The sequence below is a fragment of the Muntiacus reevesi genome, chromosome 9, assembly GCF_963930625.1.
Source record: "Muntiacus reevesi chromosome 9, mMunRee1.1, whole genome shotgun sequence".
Classification (NCBI taxonomy): domain Eukaryota; kingdom Metazoa; phylum Chordata; class Mammalia; order Artiodactyla; family Cervidae; genus Muntiacus; species Muntiacus reevesi.
This window is the reverse complement of record NC_089257.1, coordinates 69,395,631-69,408,732: the sequence shown is the minus strand read 5'-3', so window position 1 is coordinate 69,408,732 and position 13,102 is coordinate 69,395,631. Positions and strand designations below refer to the sequence as shown.

At 40.7% G+C, this 13,102-nt stretch overlaps 1 protein-coding gene across 2 annotated transcripts in view; it reads right to left on the bottom strand.

Moving 5' to 3' along the window:
- The window catches only part of ALG9 (ALG9 alpha-1,2-mannosyltransferase), a 114,200-nt gene that overhangs the window by 65,389 nt on the left and 35,709 nt on the right, over positions 1–13,102 (bottom strand). For both annotated transcript variants that reach the window (XM_065945015.1, XM_065945016.1), the window contains exons 9-13: positions 8,313–8,435; positions 4,775–4,929; positions 2,379–2,508; positions 1,628–1,775; positions 363–492 (exon numbers count right to left, since the gene is read on the bottom strand). In XM_065945015.1, the coding sequence (XP_065801087.1) occupies positions 363–492; positions 1,628–1,775; positions 2,379–2,508; positions 4,775–4,929; positions 8,313–8,435 (686 nt within the window). The remainder of the gene's footprint in view (positions 1–362; positions 493–1,627; positions 1,776–2,378; positions 2,509–4,774; positions 4,930–8,312; positions 8,436–13,102) is intronic.

Sequence of the window (13,102 nt, the reverse complement as noted above, 5' to 3'; positions counted from 1 at the left end):
TGGAATATACGAACCGTTAGCTCAAAGGTCTATGGGTAACTTGGAAGTTCCCCAGGAAGTATTTTAATGAACCAAGGATGATATGAGTTGCAGAATGTTTCAAAATGGCTTGAATTCAACATAAGAAATTTTCCGATCCAGCTTAGAAAATATGTTGAATACTTTACAAAGAAAATAAAGGAGGTCATTTGAAAATAAAAATGACACTGTTCACTCTTTCTCAACGGAAGTTGTTATATCCTTCATCGTAAAGAAATCACTTCCTAAAAAATTCTCATTTCATCAAAGCTCTATTACGTATGCTAACAGATTTTTAGGGTGGAACTCTTGTCATAGTAGTAAAAGCAGAGTTATGCCCTTACGTATCTGGATGGCTCCTCCAGGTTCTGGTCATTCATGTCAGTAGGAACACTCCGGGTGGCCAGTGGTCCCTCTGCAAAAGGTTTTGGTAATTGGCCTCTGAACTCTGATGGAATGAACTGAAGTTGCCAACTGTCAGAAAACAAATAAGAAGAATGAGAAAAACACAGAGGGTTCAGATTGCTAAATGTACTTGAAATACATAAGCAAAAAAAGGAAATTTCATGTGAAAAATATTTCATTTGGAGACAAAATATTTCTGAGAAACCTTAGCCAGAGAGCATAGAGGCAGAGGTCACAACTCAATCCAAGATCGTTGAGAAATTTTCAACTTGAGATCTCTCATCCCATTTCACCAACTCTCAGCAGTGAAATTTGCAACAGTGGTTATACCATCAAACAACCAGAGAAACATCAAAGTTCACTGCCAATTGTCATGGGATCAGGGGACCTCTCAAAATTTAAGCAAGTTCATCAGGCATAGAGAAGAGAAAGAGTAAAATGTAGGAACTCACTGTGGGAAAACTACTCTGTTCCTGAGTAATCCTCAAAAGTATCTCTAGTTATGAAACTGTTTCAGATGGAAAAGGCAAAGGCTAAAGCAAACACTTTAAAAAACAAGCTTTAATTAATCATTAATGACTGATACAGGATCTTTATCAAGGAAAAAGATATTAGCACCAGCTGAGCTGCCGCAGCCAGTCCCCAAATGGAGCAACATGACTCATCTTAACCTGACTTCTCTTTTCCCTAAATAGGACTCCTCTCTGTCTGAATAAAGCAGATCCACAGGAACTCGGAGCCCACGTTATCACATCCAACCACAGACATCACGGAGGAAAGCGGTGCACAGGTCTTAGCCACAGCTTTCCCCAGGGTCCACAGGGTGGGAGAGAACGCTCGCTGTCACTGGACAACAACTGTGTCTTCTCTAAAGACACCCTAGACACTCTAAACCACTTTCAAAAGTGGGTTAACATGAGTTAGTCATAAAAATTTCAGCACGGATCCTCAGGAAGAGCCACGAGCAGGAGCCCAGGACCCACAGCGTCCCAGAGGCCCCCAGCCCTCTGAGGCCAGGGCAGCGCTGGGTGCGTCACCAAACGGGCCCTGGGCGCTCGGCACACTGCCCATGGCTGCCCGAGACGGCCAGTCACTCAAACACTCCCGAAAAACCCAAAGCGGAGGAGAAACTAAGACGACACTGCCACAGATCTGCTGTTTCTACCCCTTGATTTAAAACTCTGAGAATTAAAGGGCAACTTACTTCTCAGGCAGAAGAAAGCTGCTGGGAAAGCGATGCCACTCTTTTCCGACGCAGACGTTGACGGGTCGGCCTTCGGGAACGGTGTGGATGGTGGGGTCTGTGGCAATTCGATAGAATTCTGGATACAAGTCAAGGGGTCCGTGATACCCTGGGACGAGAGAGGTGTGTGAAAGCCGAAGATGAGAGAGGTGAGATTCTGATATTTAGTTACAATGCATGTTAGTATCCCACTGTGATCCGTGAGAGAGGCACATAGCAACTCCAGCAGGAAGCCCGCTCAACTGGTATCAAACACCTCTACAGTCAGGAAGATGACTACAGCCGAGGCCCAATCTTTGCCAGAAATCATTTGCTTTCTTGCCCTTCTCTACACCCTCCACCTTTTTAATTTCATATTCTTTGAGCCCATTTCAATATTCTTGATCCAAATGAAGATTGTAAGAAAGAATATAATCATGGGACCTGAGCCACAACTCTGCATCCTATGTTGAAGGCTTCCTTAATTAATTCTTTAAAAGAAAAAAAAATTAGTAAGAATAGAGAAGAAGTGTTTGGTTAATCACACTAAAAGGAATTCTCAATCTTCTCTTCAGTTCTAAAGTATAGATGTCACATCCCATTCTTAATACGAAGTCCACAAGTTCTCTACATAGAAAAGTCCTCCCCCTCGGCTTAAGCTGAATTGTATTAAACACTCACACGTCAACCAAGGTAAAGTGAGTATGGGTTAAGTTACTGTCTGCACATCTACCTCTGAACAGTGCCACAGAGCGAGAAAAAGACAGGAGCCCAAACAGGAAGAGGGTTCCTAATGCCAGCCAATTCGACGTCACGGTGTAATGCTCCAGGCGGTATCGCTGAAACACGAAGTGGTAACATTTCTAGAAGGAAAGAAAACTGTTCTGAAAAAAAAGATACACCTTGCAGAATACACATCATCACAGGACCTCACCATAACTAAGCGGAAGGAAGCAGCAAAAGAGGTTCTACCAAGAGTCTGAGCATTTGCACACAGTGAAGTACCCACTCTACATTCTGAGATTAAAGCAAACTGCTAAATTGTCTGTAGATCACACTCCCCAGAGGGCTTGCTAAGAATGAAATCTCACTGGCTTCACAGGAAACTTATTTGGATATTTTCCTAGTGACTAAAGTCCTAATAATTTATTTTTTTTAAATACTTAAAAAAATAAAAAATACTTAAATGAAAATGGCTTTTGGTAGTTTTTTTTTTTTTTAATATACGAAGTATCTCAATCTATTCTGATGTAACTGGTGATTAACCTTCACTTTCCTTACTGACAAGTTTTCATCAAAGTTTTTAGTAACAACAAAATGTATCACAGCCAAACAAGAAGGAAACAGAATTCCCCTTGTGGAACATTAGGAAAATGCTGTTAATTATATGCTAAACTACTTCACAAACTAGATGATTATCATTAAGAATATATACACACCTGCATGAGTTCTGCAGCCTTTCGGCACCTTCCCATGAGATTTCCTTCCTTCCTTCTTTCCCTCTCAGACTAGAACTACTTTTGGAAAGCAATTTTGCAATACTTAACAAAGGCCATAAATATGTTTGAACTCCTTTCATACTTTTTGGAATCTTTCCTAAGGAAACAATCCAAATACCTAAACAAAGATATTTATCCTAGCATTATTTATAATACTGAAATAAGTGAGCAACCTAAACTCTAACATAAATTATGTCTAACCATTATATACTACCAATTCAATATATTATGTATTACATAATAATGTTATATATTATATCCAACTCAGAACACTATATTGCTATTAAAATGATGCATATAGACATGGCAACATAATGATAATATTAAGAGGGATACAGTTACATGAACCTTAAAGTACAATCATAATAGATTCCATTATATGATAGGCAAAAATGCTAGAAGGAGATTTTGTTAGAGGAGTAGAACTGATTTTAGAAAGAGGTAAAAAAAAATTATCTGTGATGAAGTTAAATTACTTTTATAATTAAAATTATTTTTTAAAACTATTGTCCTAACAAGGATGAGATTTTAAAACATTATGCTAAATGAAAGAAGTCAATCACAAGAGCCCACATATTCTATGATTTCATCTATATGAAATGCCTAGAATAGGCAAAGCTATAGAAATACAAAGTAGACTAACTGTTGCTTGTGGCTGAGGAGATAATGGGAGGGGGAGCTACAACAGCTAAAGGATACAGGTTTTTGAGACGATGAAAATGCTATAAACTGACTGGAGTAATGCTGGCACAGATCTGTGAATAGCCTAGAAAACACTGTATCATATACTGTAAATGAGTAAATCCTGTGGTTTGTGAACTGTGCGTGCGTGCTAAGTCGCTTCAGTCCAGTCAGACTCTCTGAGACCCTACGGACTGTAGCCCGCCAGACTCTTCTGTCCACGGGATTCTCCAGGCAAGAATGCTGGAGAAGGTAGCTGTGTCCGCCTCCAGGGGATCCTCCCCACCCAGGGACTGAACCCTTGTCTCTTTCATCTAACCTGCATTGGTAGGCAGGTTCTTTACCACTAGCACCACCTGAGAGGCTCTTGTGAATTAAATCTTATCATAAATCTGTTAAGAAAAAAACCTATTACCCAAATTAATCCTTTTTTAATAATTGCAAATGGAGCAGAGGGTTTAAAAAAAAAAAAGAGTCCGACACTTCCAAGGCCATAAATACAGAAATATTCATGATTAGTTCTGACCTGGACAGGTTTTAAGCCAGGATTACAATGTCCCATACTGCGAACTGCCTGAAGTAACCCCGAACACCTGAGCCAGTTTCATTCGGGTTTCATAACTGAAGAACAGATGTTCCATCAGCTCTGCTGTGCTGTTACCAGTCTGTACTGGGCCCATATAATGACTTAAAAAACTCCTTTCATAGCAATCGGATTCTTGTTGGCAAGAGAAACAAATTATTACCAACGCAAATTAACACTGCAAATATGTGATCAGCAAACAACAGTACAAACAACACCTAAGCAATCAAAGTTTTATGATCTGTATCAGCTTTAATGTATGGATACCATATCTTAGGCGGAAGCATTCTGTAATTTGCCTTTAAGCTTGTTGAATGACTTAATGTGAAATAGAATGAAGCAGACACACATTTCCCTGAAACTCACCTGAAGTGCAGAAAGGGCCACAGCACCACAGAGACATATAAGTGGATACACAGGGAAAAGAAATCTCTCCTCTTTGTGAGGCTGGATGAAGAAAATTATAAACCAAATATACATTGGAGCCAAGGTAAGCCAATATGGGTGGCCTAAATTCTGAACTGTAAAACACAGAAAAAAAATCCACCTTTCACCATATTAGACCAAAACAGCATATTTACTTTCAAAGTTCTCTTGATCTCAAACTTAGGCATATACCCTAGGGCACCCCATAAAACATTTCAACTCTTTTATTCACACTTTCTCTGATATAATTAAGGAATCAAATAGAAAGAGGTATATACTTCTTAGCTCTCCCAAGAGATCCAACATTTAAAGGCAGGTACAATACTGGATTTAGCTGGAACACAAATGAATGTCAGGTGAATGGGTAATACAGCTTAATAATTTCTATACTGGATGAAGAAAAAAAAAAAAGACTTCTCTCTCTAGAGAGAGAGGAGTCCTGCCACTAAGACTGAAGATTCTTGAGATTAACCAAAAGCATGACATAAATTCATTTCTTAGATTTTAATTCTTCTGTTTACTACATTAATCTTCTTAAGTATATAAAAAATAGCTATAGATGAAAGGAAAGAAACAAAGTTAGATTCTCAAACTCATCACTGGTTTCTGTCAAGTTACAAATGACAAAGAATTTGTTTCAAAGAATATATAAAAACATTCTTAAAGGAAGTTTGCTGATCGAGTTTTCTCTCCTGTTTGGTAATACCCATCCACTCTGTACCTCAAAATTAAAGCCAAGAATGTACTTTAAACCATATGAAAGAACTGCAGGAATTTAATGAACACTATGACCCTGGAGAAGGAAATGGCAACCCACTCCAGTATTCTTGCCTGGAAAAATCCCACGGACCTAGGAGCCTGGTAGGCTACAGTCCATGGGGTCACAAAGAGTCGGACACGACTGAAGGACTTCACCTTCATCATGACCCAAGCACCTGCTGGAAAGTTCCTGTGGTCATGGTGAGGAACATGGACACGGAGTGATAAGCCTACAACCCAAAGTGAAGGCAGCTCAAACTGCGCTCCTATTAGTGGTAAGGAGTAGTACATGTGAATCACTGACCAAGGGTGGATCGACAGCGCCCCCTGGTGTCCATTATGTCTACAATGAGCAAGTTGAGATGAAAGATCAGGGCTGTCCTCAGAGCCCACCTTAGCATTGCTTAACCTAGTGCTCCTTAGTTACACATGCTTTTGAAAAACCAGGGGGTTTTTTTTGGCCTTGAGACATGCAGGATCTTAGTATCCCAGCCAGGGACCAGGGATCAACCCCGCACCACCTGCAGTGGAAGTGCACAGACTTCTTAACCATCAGGGAAGTTCCTGCAGAAATTCTTTAGGAATAAACACTCTTGAACTGCAATAACAAGTTTATCTTTTTTTCACTTATGAAATTTTAGGCTATAATTTAGGGTATTTACCTTTCCAAGAAGTATTTTAGGTTGGAATTTTATTATAAGAAAAAAAGTTGGGGTACTTACTCTTTTGCCCCCTTCTGATGCCTATGTCAGAAGCTTTCTCTATCTCCTTTATACTTTAATAAAACTTTATTACACAAAAGCTCTGAGTGATCCAGCCTCGTCTCTGGCCCCGGATTGAATCTGTCTCCTCCGGAGGCCAAGAATCCCACGTCTTATCATTCAGCAACAACCTTTCAGTGTGATCTGACCTATCTCTCCTGTTTCTCCTAGTTTCATCTTTATGTTCATTATCCACACTTAGCAACACTGCTTCCATTGCCCCTGTTTCGTTTGTTTGAAAATATCTTGCTTCCTCGTAACACCTCCATGATATTTCTTTGACCTGGAGTTCTCTTCTGACATACTCCTTTTCACGCAGTAACTCTGATTCACTTTTCAAACATCAGTTTAAAAATTATGGTTTTTAAATATGCCACTCTTCCCTTCACTAGCAAAAAAGCAGCAAATTACATGTTCATGTCTTTTTTTTAATCAAAGAATTGAGCTCATGACCCAATCCACTAATCCAAAACCTAGAAGTAAACTGGAGCATGGAGGAAAGAAGGAAAAAAAGGGGGAGGGGGGGATGGGCATGAGCACTTCTAAAAAAAAAAAAAAAAAGTTTATCTTCTACAAGTAAACAATCGTTTCCTCTTTTACATCTTAGAAGCTAACAAACATATTTTAAAAATATGGCCTATAATTTTGGAACATCCTCTATAAAACATTTATAGTTTCTGTTAAACTATATTTCTGTTAAACTATGTTAAACGTATTGTTTCTGTTATAAAACAAAATTTTTAAAAAATATATTAAAAAAAATGTTTCTGTATATAAAATATACAAAATGCATAAAGGAAAAACAGAGTCCTCAATTTCTTACTAGGTGGACATGTGGGTATATGACACAATTTTAAACCACAATTGGATTCCTACTTTAGAGAACAGCTTAATATACTGTTTTTCTTTTTACTGTTTTTATACTTATATCACAAGCATTTACAAATATTCCACAAGTATAAATTATTTTTATAGTCAGAAAAAGCTACTTTTCAAAAAAAAAAGAAAAGTGATCCTTAATAAACACAAGGAATGGAGGAATGCGTTAATACCTCAAGGGAACAAACAGCTGAATCCAAACGTGGGACACTATGTACGCAAGATGAGTGACATGGTTTCTTTAGAAATCTTCACAAGGACAAAGGTGAGGGGGGAACCTCTAGAAAAGCTTATGAAACGTAACACCAAATTCAGTATATGACTCATTTAGATCCTGCTTTAAAAAAACTATAAAAGTTTTTTTTCAGACAGTGTAGGAATCTAAATACTACCTGGGCATTAGATGATATTAAGAAAAAACTGTTAATTTTGTTAGATAATGGCATCATGGTTATGTTACAACAAAAGTTCTAAAATAAAGCAAAAGTGACTCTGAAGGCTGCTTTCACATTCCATGAACACAGCAAACTCTTTATAAACTATTAACTGTAGAAAAGCAGAATGGGGAATGGTATGGAAGGATCACACAGCATCCAAACCAGACCAAAAAGTTGGAAATTAAATCTTCTTCCAAAACTCAAATGAATTTCTGCTCAGCTCTGTCTCCCAATCAGAGTAAGCATCAAATGTGGGGGAATCTCTACAAGGCTTAGTTTCCAGATTTTTGGTTGAATTTCCCAGAGATTGTTTGCCTCTATTTTTGACTATCTTAAGCAATTTACCATGCTAACATACACTCCTTTAAATACGCTTATCTCCCAAGGTTTTTTAAATGCTTTTGCCTCCCCAGATGATTCTGTAAATCATACAGACTTCCTCACTTGAAATTATTATCCAGATTATCACATAGGTTAACACAGGTAGGACAAACTATAAACAGAAATGGAAAAATGCAATAAGCCAACCATTTCCATAGGAAGAAAATGGAAAATAAAATAAGTAGATTGTTTTTTACTTCTTGGTATACATTGTTACTTCTCTTCCCTCCCCGCAAATCTATCATTCCTTATTCCACTTACCATGAAATCTCTGCAGTAGGTATTCCATGAGAGAAGTCAGTGGTAAGACCAGGAGGGCTAAAGCAAAGACTACATTAAAATTCAGAAATCCATTAATTAAATAGAAATACCAAGGTTCTGTGCCTGAGGGAAATAAAGAGACAAGAAATCATTAGTGGATGCCTCCAATACCTACGACAATGCTTGACTCACGGTGTTGCTTGTCAAGTAAATTCGATGATCCAGCAGCTCATGTAAGTGAAGGCCCACAAGGCACTCCCCCCCACCTTAGAAATCAGGTTTCAGATCTTTAGCTATCATGACCACTATTGGTTGTTGTTCAGTCGCCAAGCTGTGTCCAACTATCCGAGACCCCATGGACTGCAGCATACCAGGCTGTCCTGTCCCTCACCATCTCCCAGAGTTTGTCCAAATTCATGTCCATTTAATGGATGATGCCATCCAACCATCTCATCCTCTGTCGCCTTCTTCTCCCTCTGCCGTCAATCTTTCCCAGCATCGGGGTCTTTTCCAGAGAGCCAGCTATTCACATCAGGTGGTCAAAGTACTGGAGCTTCAGCTTCAGCATCAGTCCTTCCAAAGAGTATTCAGGGATGATATACTTTAAGATTGAATGGTTTGATCTCCTTGCTTTCCAAGGGACTCTCAAGAGGCTTCTCCAGCACCGTAGTTTGAAAACATCAATTCTTCGGTGTTCTGCCTTCTTTATTGTTCATCTTTCACATCTGTACATGAGTACTGGACCACTATATCCAGCCCAAATGAGACTAATACTTTTCAGAAAACCAAACAATATAAACAGCTTAGCAGCGATCTTGTGATTTACAATAAGTATTTATTTGGTCTTCACTCCCATTCCTAGGAGAGAGCGCCTACAACGACCAACCTAATTCCTAAAGTGGTAAGAAGTGTCTTTTGTTATGCTAACTTGGGGACTTTTGGCAAAGTCCTAGGTAACCTCAGGATGGGGACTAGTTATGAGAGGAACCACCTAGTGATTGGAGGGTTAGAACTTTCAGTCCTGTCCTTCCCTCCTCTGGGAAGGGGAGAGGGTATGGCAATGGGGTTTAAACACCAATGGCCAGTGATTCAAGCAATGGTGCTCAGTAATGAGACCTCCATAAACACCCAAAAGGACAGTGCTCAGAGGGCTCCCGGGCAGGTACACAGTAGGGAAGCACGGATCCTCCCGCCCACTCTGCCCTATGCGCCTCTTCCATCTGCCTTGTCTCCTTTCTAATAAACTGGTCAACAGAAGTAAGTGTTTCTGGAGTCCTGGGAGCCGCGCCAGCAAATTAACTGAACCTGAGAAGGGGGCTGCTGGAACTGCTAACGTGGTCAGTCACAACCTGGACTTTCAAAGGGCACGAAGCGGAGGGCTCCCCACCGAGGGCTGGGGGGTGGCGGGGTGGGTGCAGTCTTACAGGACTGAGCTATATATAAGCCCAGACATATATGGGCCTGGCCTATCCGTGTATCCTATCACATTCCAGTATCCTTCCCCCTGATGTGCTCAACCACTTTTCAACAGTGTCTGTGGAAGGGGGACCTTCCACAAAAAGCAACGACTTGTCTTCCTGAGGAAAAGCATGTTCAGAGACCCAGACCCTGCTCAGCTTTTCGGAATCAGAATGAAACATGACTGAAAACACAAGCCTCGCTCGCACAAGTTCTGATTCTTTACCTCCAAACCCTGAAACTCAGACGCTGAGAGACAGCCCCCGTTGGCACATTCCGCCGGTTTTCATCTGCTCTTCCCTCGTGTGATTACTTCAATCAGGCCGTGAATGACACATGCGGGTTTTAATCACTGTGTGTTGTGACACCCGCCTTGCACCACAGCAATTTCCTGCAATCAGCATTGCTTAAAAGGGTAATCAGAAGGCAGAGGAATACTCAGAAAAGCCTGACATTCCTGCAGCTTGCACAGCAAAATAAGATTAGAAACCAAACCCAAGAGGCGAGAAACATCTAAGGGAGGAGGAAGATGCCGAGGGGACCCTGGGGAAGGACTCAGGTCCGACAGCGTGTCACCTTTAGGGAAAGCTCGCTCCCTCCTGTCGAAACACAGGGATAGGGGCTGTCCAGGAAGAGAGACTCTGTCCCAGGCCAAGCTCATTAGAGACATCTGTATCTTGTATTCTTTACAAATAACCTTTTAGGTTACAGAAAACTGCCTGCAGAGTCACTCCAGTTGCATCTGACTCTTTGCGACCCCATGGATGGTAGGCAGCCTGCCAGGCTCTTCTGTCCATAGGATTCTCCAGGCAAGAATACTGGAGTGGGTTGCCGTTTCCTTCCCCTACAGAAAACTATTGGATGGTTTTATTTTCAAAATGGAAAATACACGTCTTCTCTGGGTTTTAATTACTATTTAACAGCACATTTCCTAAATTGAGTCCTTTAGAAGTCCAGTTTCCAGAGAAGTCAGTTTTGGCACAATTGTCTCCTGATGGCCAGTGTGGAGGCAATGCTATCAACCCTGACCTCTCCTTTTCTTTACAAAATTCTGGAAATTTGACCCTGAGATGATAAAGCAGAGTGACTAGAAAAAAGGGGGTCACCCTTCATATCATCTATTACAGATGCTTAAACATCAACAGATAAAAGCCTCTTTCTCTTGATCCTTGCTAATACATGCTTTTTCAAGGAAAGTGCTCTAGTGTTTTTCTCTTTATCACAATTTACTATGCCCTCCTGTTACGGCTGTCTATCTTTTTACCAAGGTATACTGTATGTTGAGATGTGGAGCCAAAAGCATTAAGTTGGTAACCTCAATTGTTTTTATGTGTTAGGAGCTCATAGATCAAGTTCATAGCTAGGCTGTGAACATTTCGTAATAGACTGTTACTTCCCTGAAGGACCGGGTAGAAACTGGAGAATAAGTCAAAATTTGGGAAGGTTCAAGTGACAAAAGTCTTAAAAACAAGGGCAAAAGGGGACCAAAAAATAGTGAATTCTGTTAACCAGTGTCCTCCCCTACTTGATGAGGTATCTACCTTAAAAGAGTAAAAACTTATGTCTTTCTCCAGGGAGATACTCAACACTGCTCCCAGAAATTATCAAAAAGTGAACTATGTATTATAGAAAAAAATATGTTAGAATGACAAGTTAAGCATTTAACTCGTGCAAAATGTAAGGTGAAAGGAAGCTGGAAGCAGGGTCTTTGCAGAGGGGGACTCACCTATCTCCCTTTAACGGAAAGTGCCTCAATCCCTTTCAATCAAATGAGCTCAAGGGAGCTTTGTCAGAGATTAAAGAAGAAGGGATGATGTTTACAGTTCCACTGACTGAATGAAGGGGAACTACTTTATAGGCCTACAGTTTCACAGAACTCTAGGAACTAAATTACAATAAATCATCCTTATAAATGTCAAATTTGCGCCACCAAGAGGAAAAATCCACCGAGGTTCAACACAAATGATTAACAAAAGAAAGAAGGCTCTGGAACAGGTCATGCTAGTGGGTGGCCCTAAGCATGCCTCTAAAGCCTCCTCTGGGGCTTCATCCTCTGTTGCTGCAGGAATGGAAAGCTGTGGGCCTTCTGACCAAGGGCTCTAGCCTTTACCTTCTGAAATCTCCCATCCTATGGTCTGACAGATTTGATAAGACAGACAGGCACGGATCATATCCTAAGCTCCAAGTGGCATCCCTGAGCAGACCCGCTGTCGCTTTTGGGGGAAGAGCACTTCTTACACCCATCCTCCCACACCTGTCCTCCCACGCTTCTCCTCCCGGGCCTGTGTTCTCATCAGAGAGCACAGCTCTTCACACAAAAATACTCAACCTCAACATCTGAGAACTTGAAATGTTACAAGGGGAAGAGGCCAAATCAGTGCCAAGCCCAGTCACTTTCGTTTTTGCAACACAAAATTTCACCTCTTGATCTTTGACCCCATAGAGACGTTTCACCTACAACTTTGCAATTTCCATGTCTACACTACTCTAAATTTCCCAAGCATCAAGTATTCTTGACCTCATCCAAGTAATAGTTGTGAAAAATTGCCTCTGACCCCTGGCTTCAAAAGACAAGAGTCAGTCCAGGCCTGGAATGTGTCGTTAATAAATGTTATTTGGCCAAGAAAGTACAGAAAGGTCCCTTTGAAAACCAGGAACAATAGAATAAATATTTACAGATTTTCCTCAATTTATGATGGGGTTAAGTCCTGATAAACCCATCATCAACTAAAAACATCATAAGTCAAAATCACATTTAATACACCTAGCATACCAAACATTATAACTCAGTCTAGCCTACCTCTAACGTGGTCAGAACACTTACATTAGCCTACAGTCGGGCAAAACTCACCTAATACCAAGCCTGCTTTATAAGACAGTGTTGATGGTCTCATGTAATTTACTGGCTACTGTACTGAAAATGAAAAACAGAATGGTTGTCCAGATAAAGAATGGCTGTAAGAGCTTCCACGGTTCACCCTCAGGACGAGAGGCTGACTGGGAAGTGCAGCTCACTGCCACTGCCCAGCATCACGAGACACCTTATCGCTGGAAAAAGATCAAAATTCAAAGTATAGTTTCTACTGAATATGTATTGCTCTCACACCATGATAGAGTCAAAGAAAATCATAAGTTGAAGCACCATAAGTTGGGGTGGGTTCTAAGTAGCTTTAGTCGTGTCCAACTCTTTGCGACCCCATGGGCTGTAGCCCGTCAGGCTCCTCTGTCCATGGGATTCTCCAGGCAAGAATACTGGAGTGGGTAGCCATGCCCTCCTCCAGGGGATCTTCCCGACCCAGGGATCAAACCCGAGTCTCTTATGTCTCCTGCAC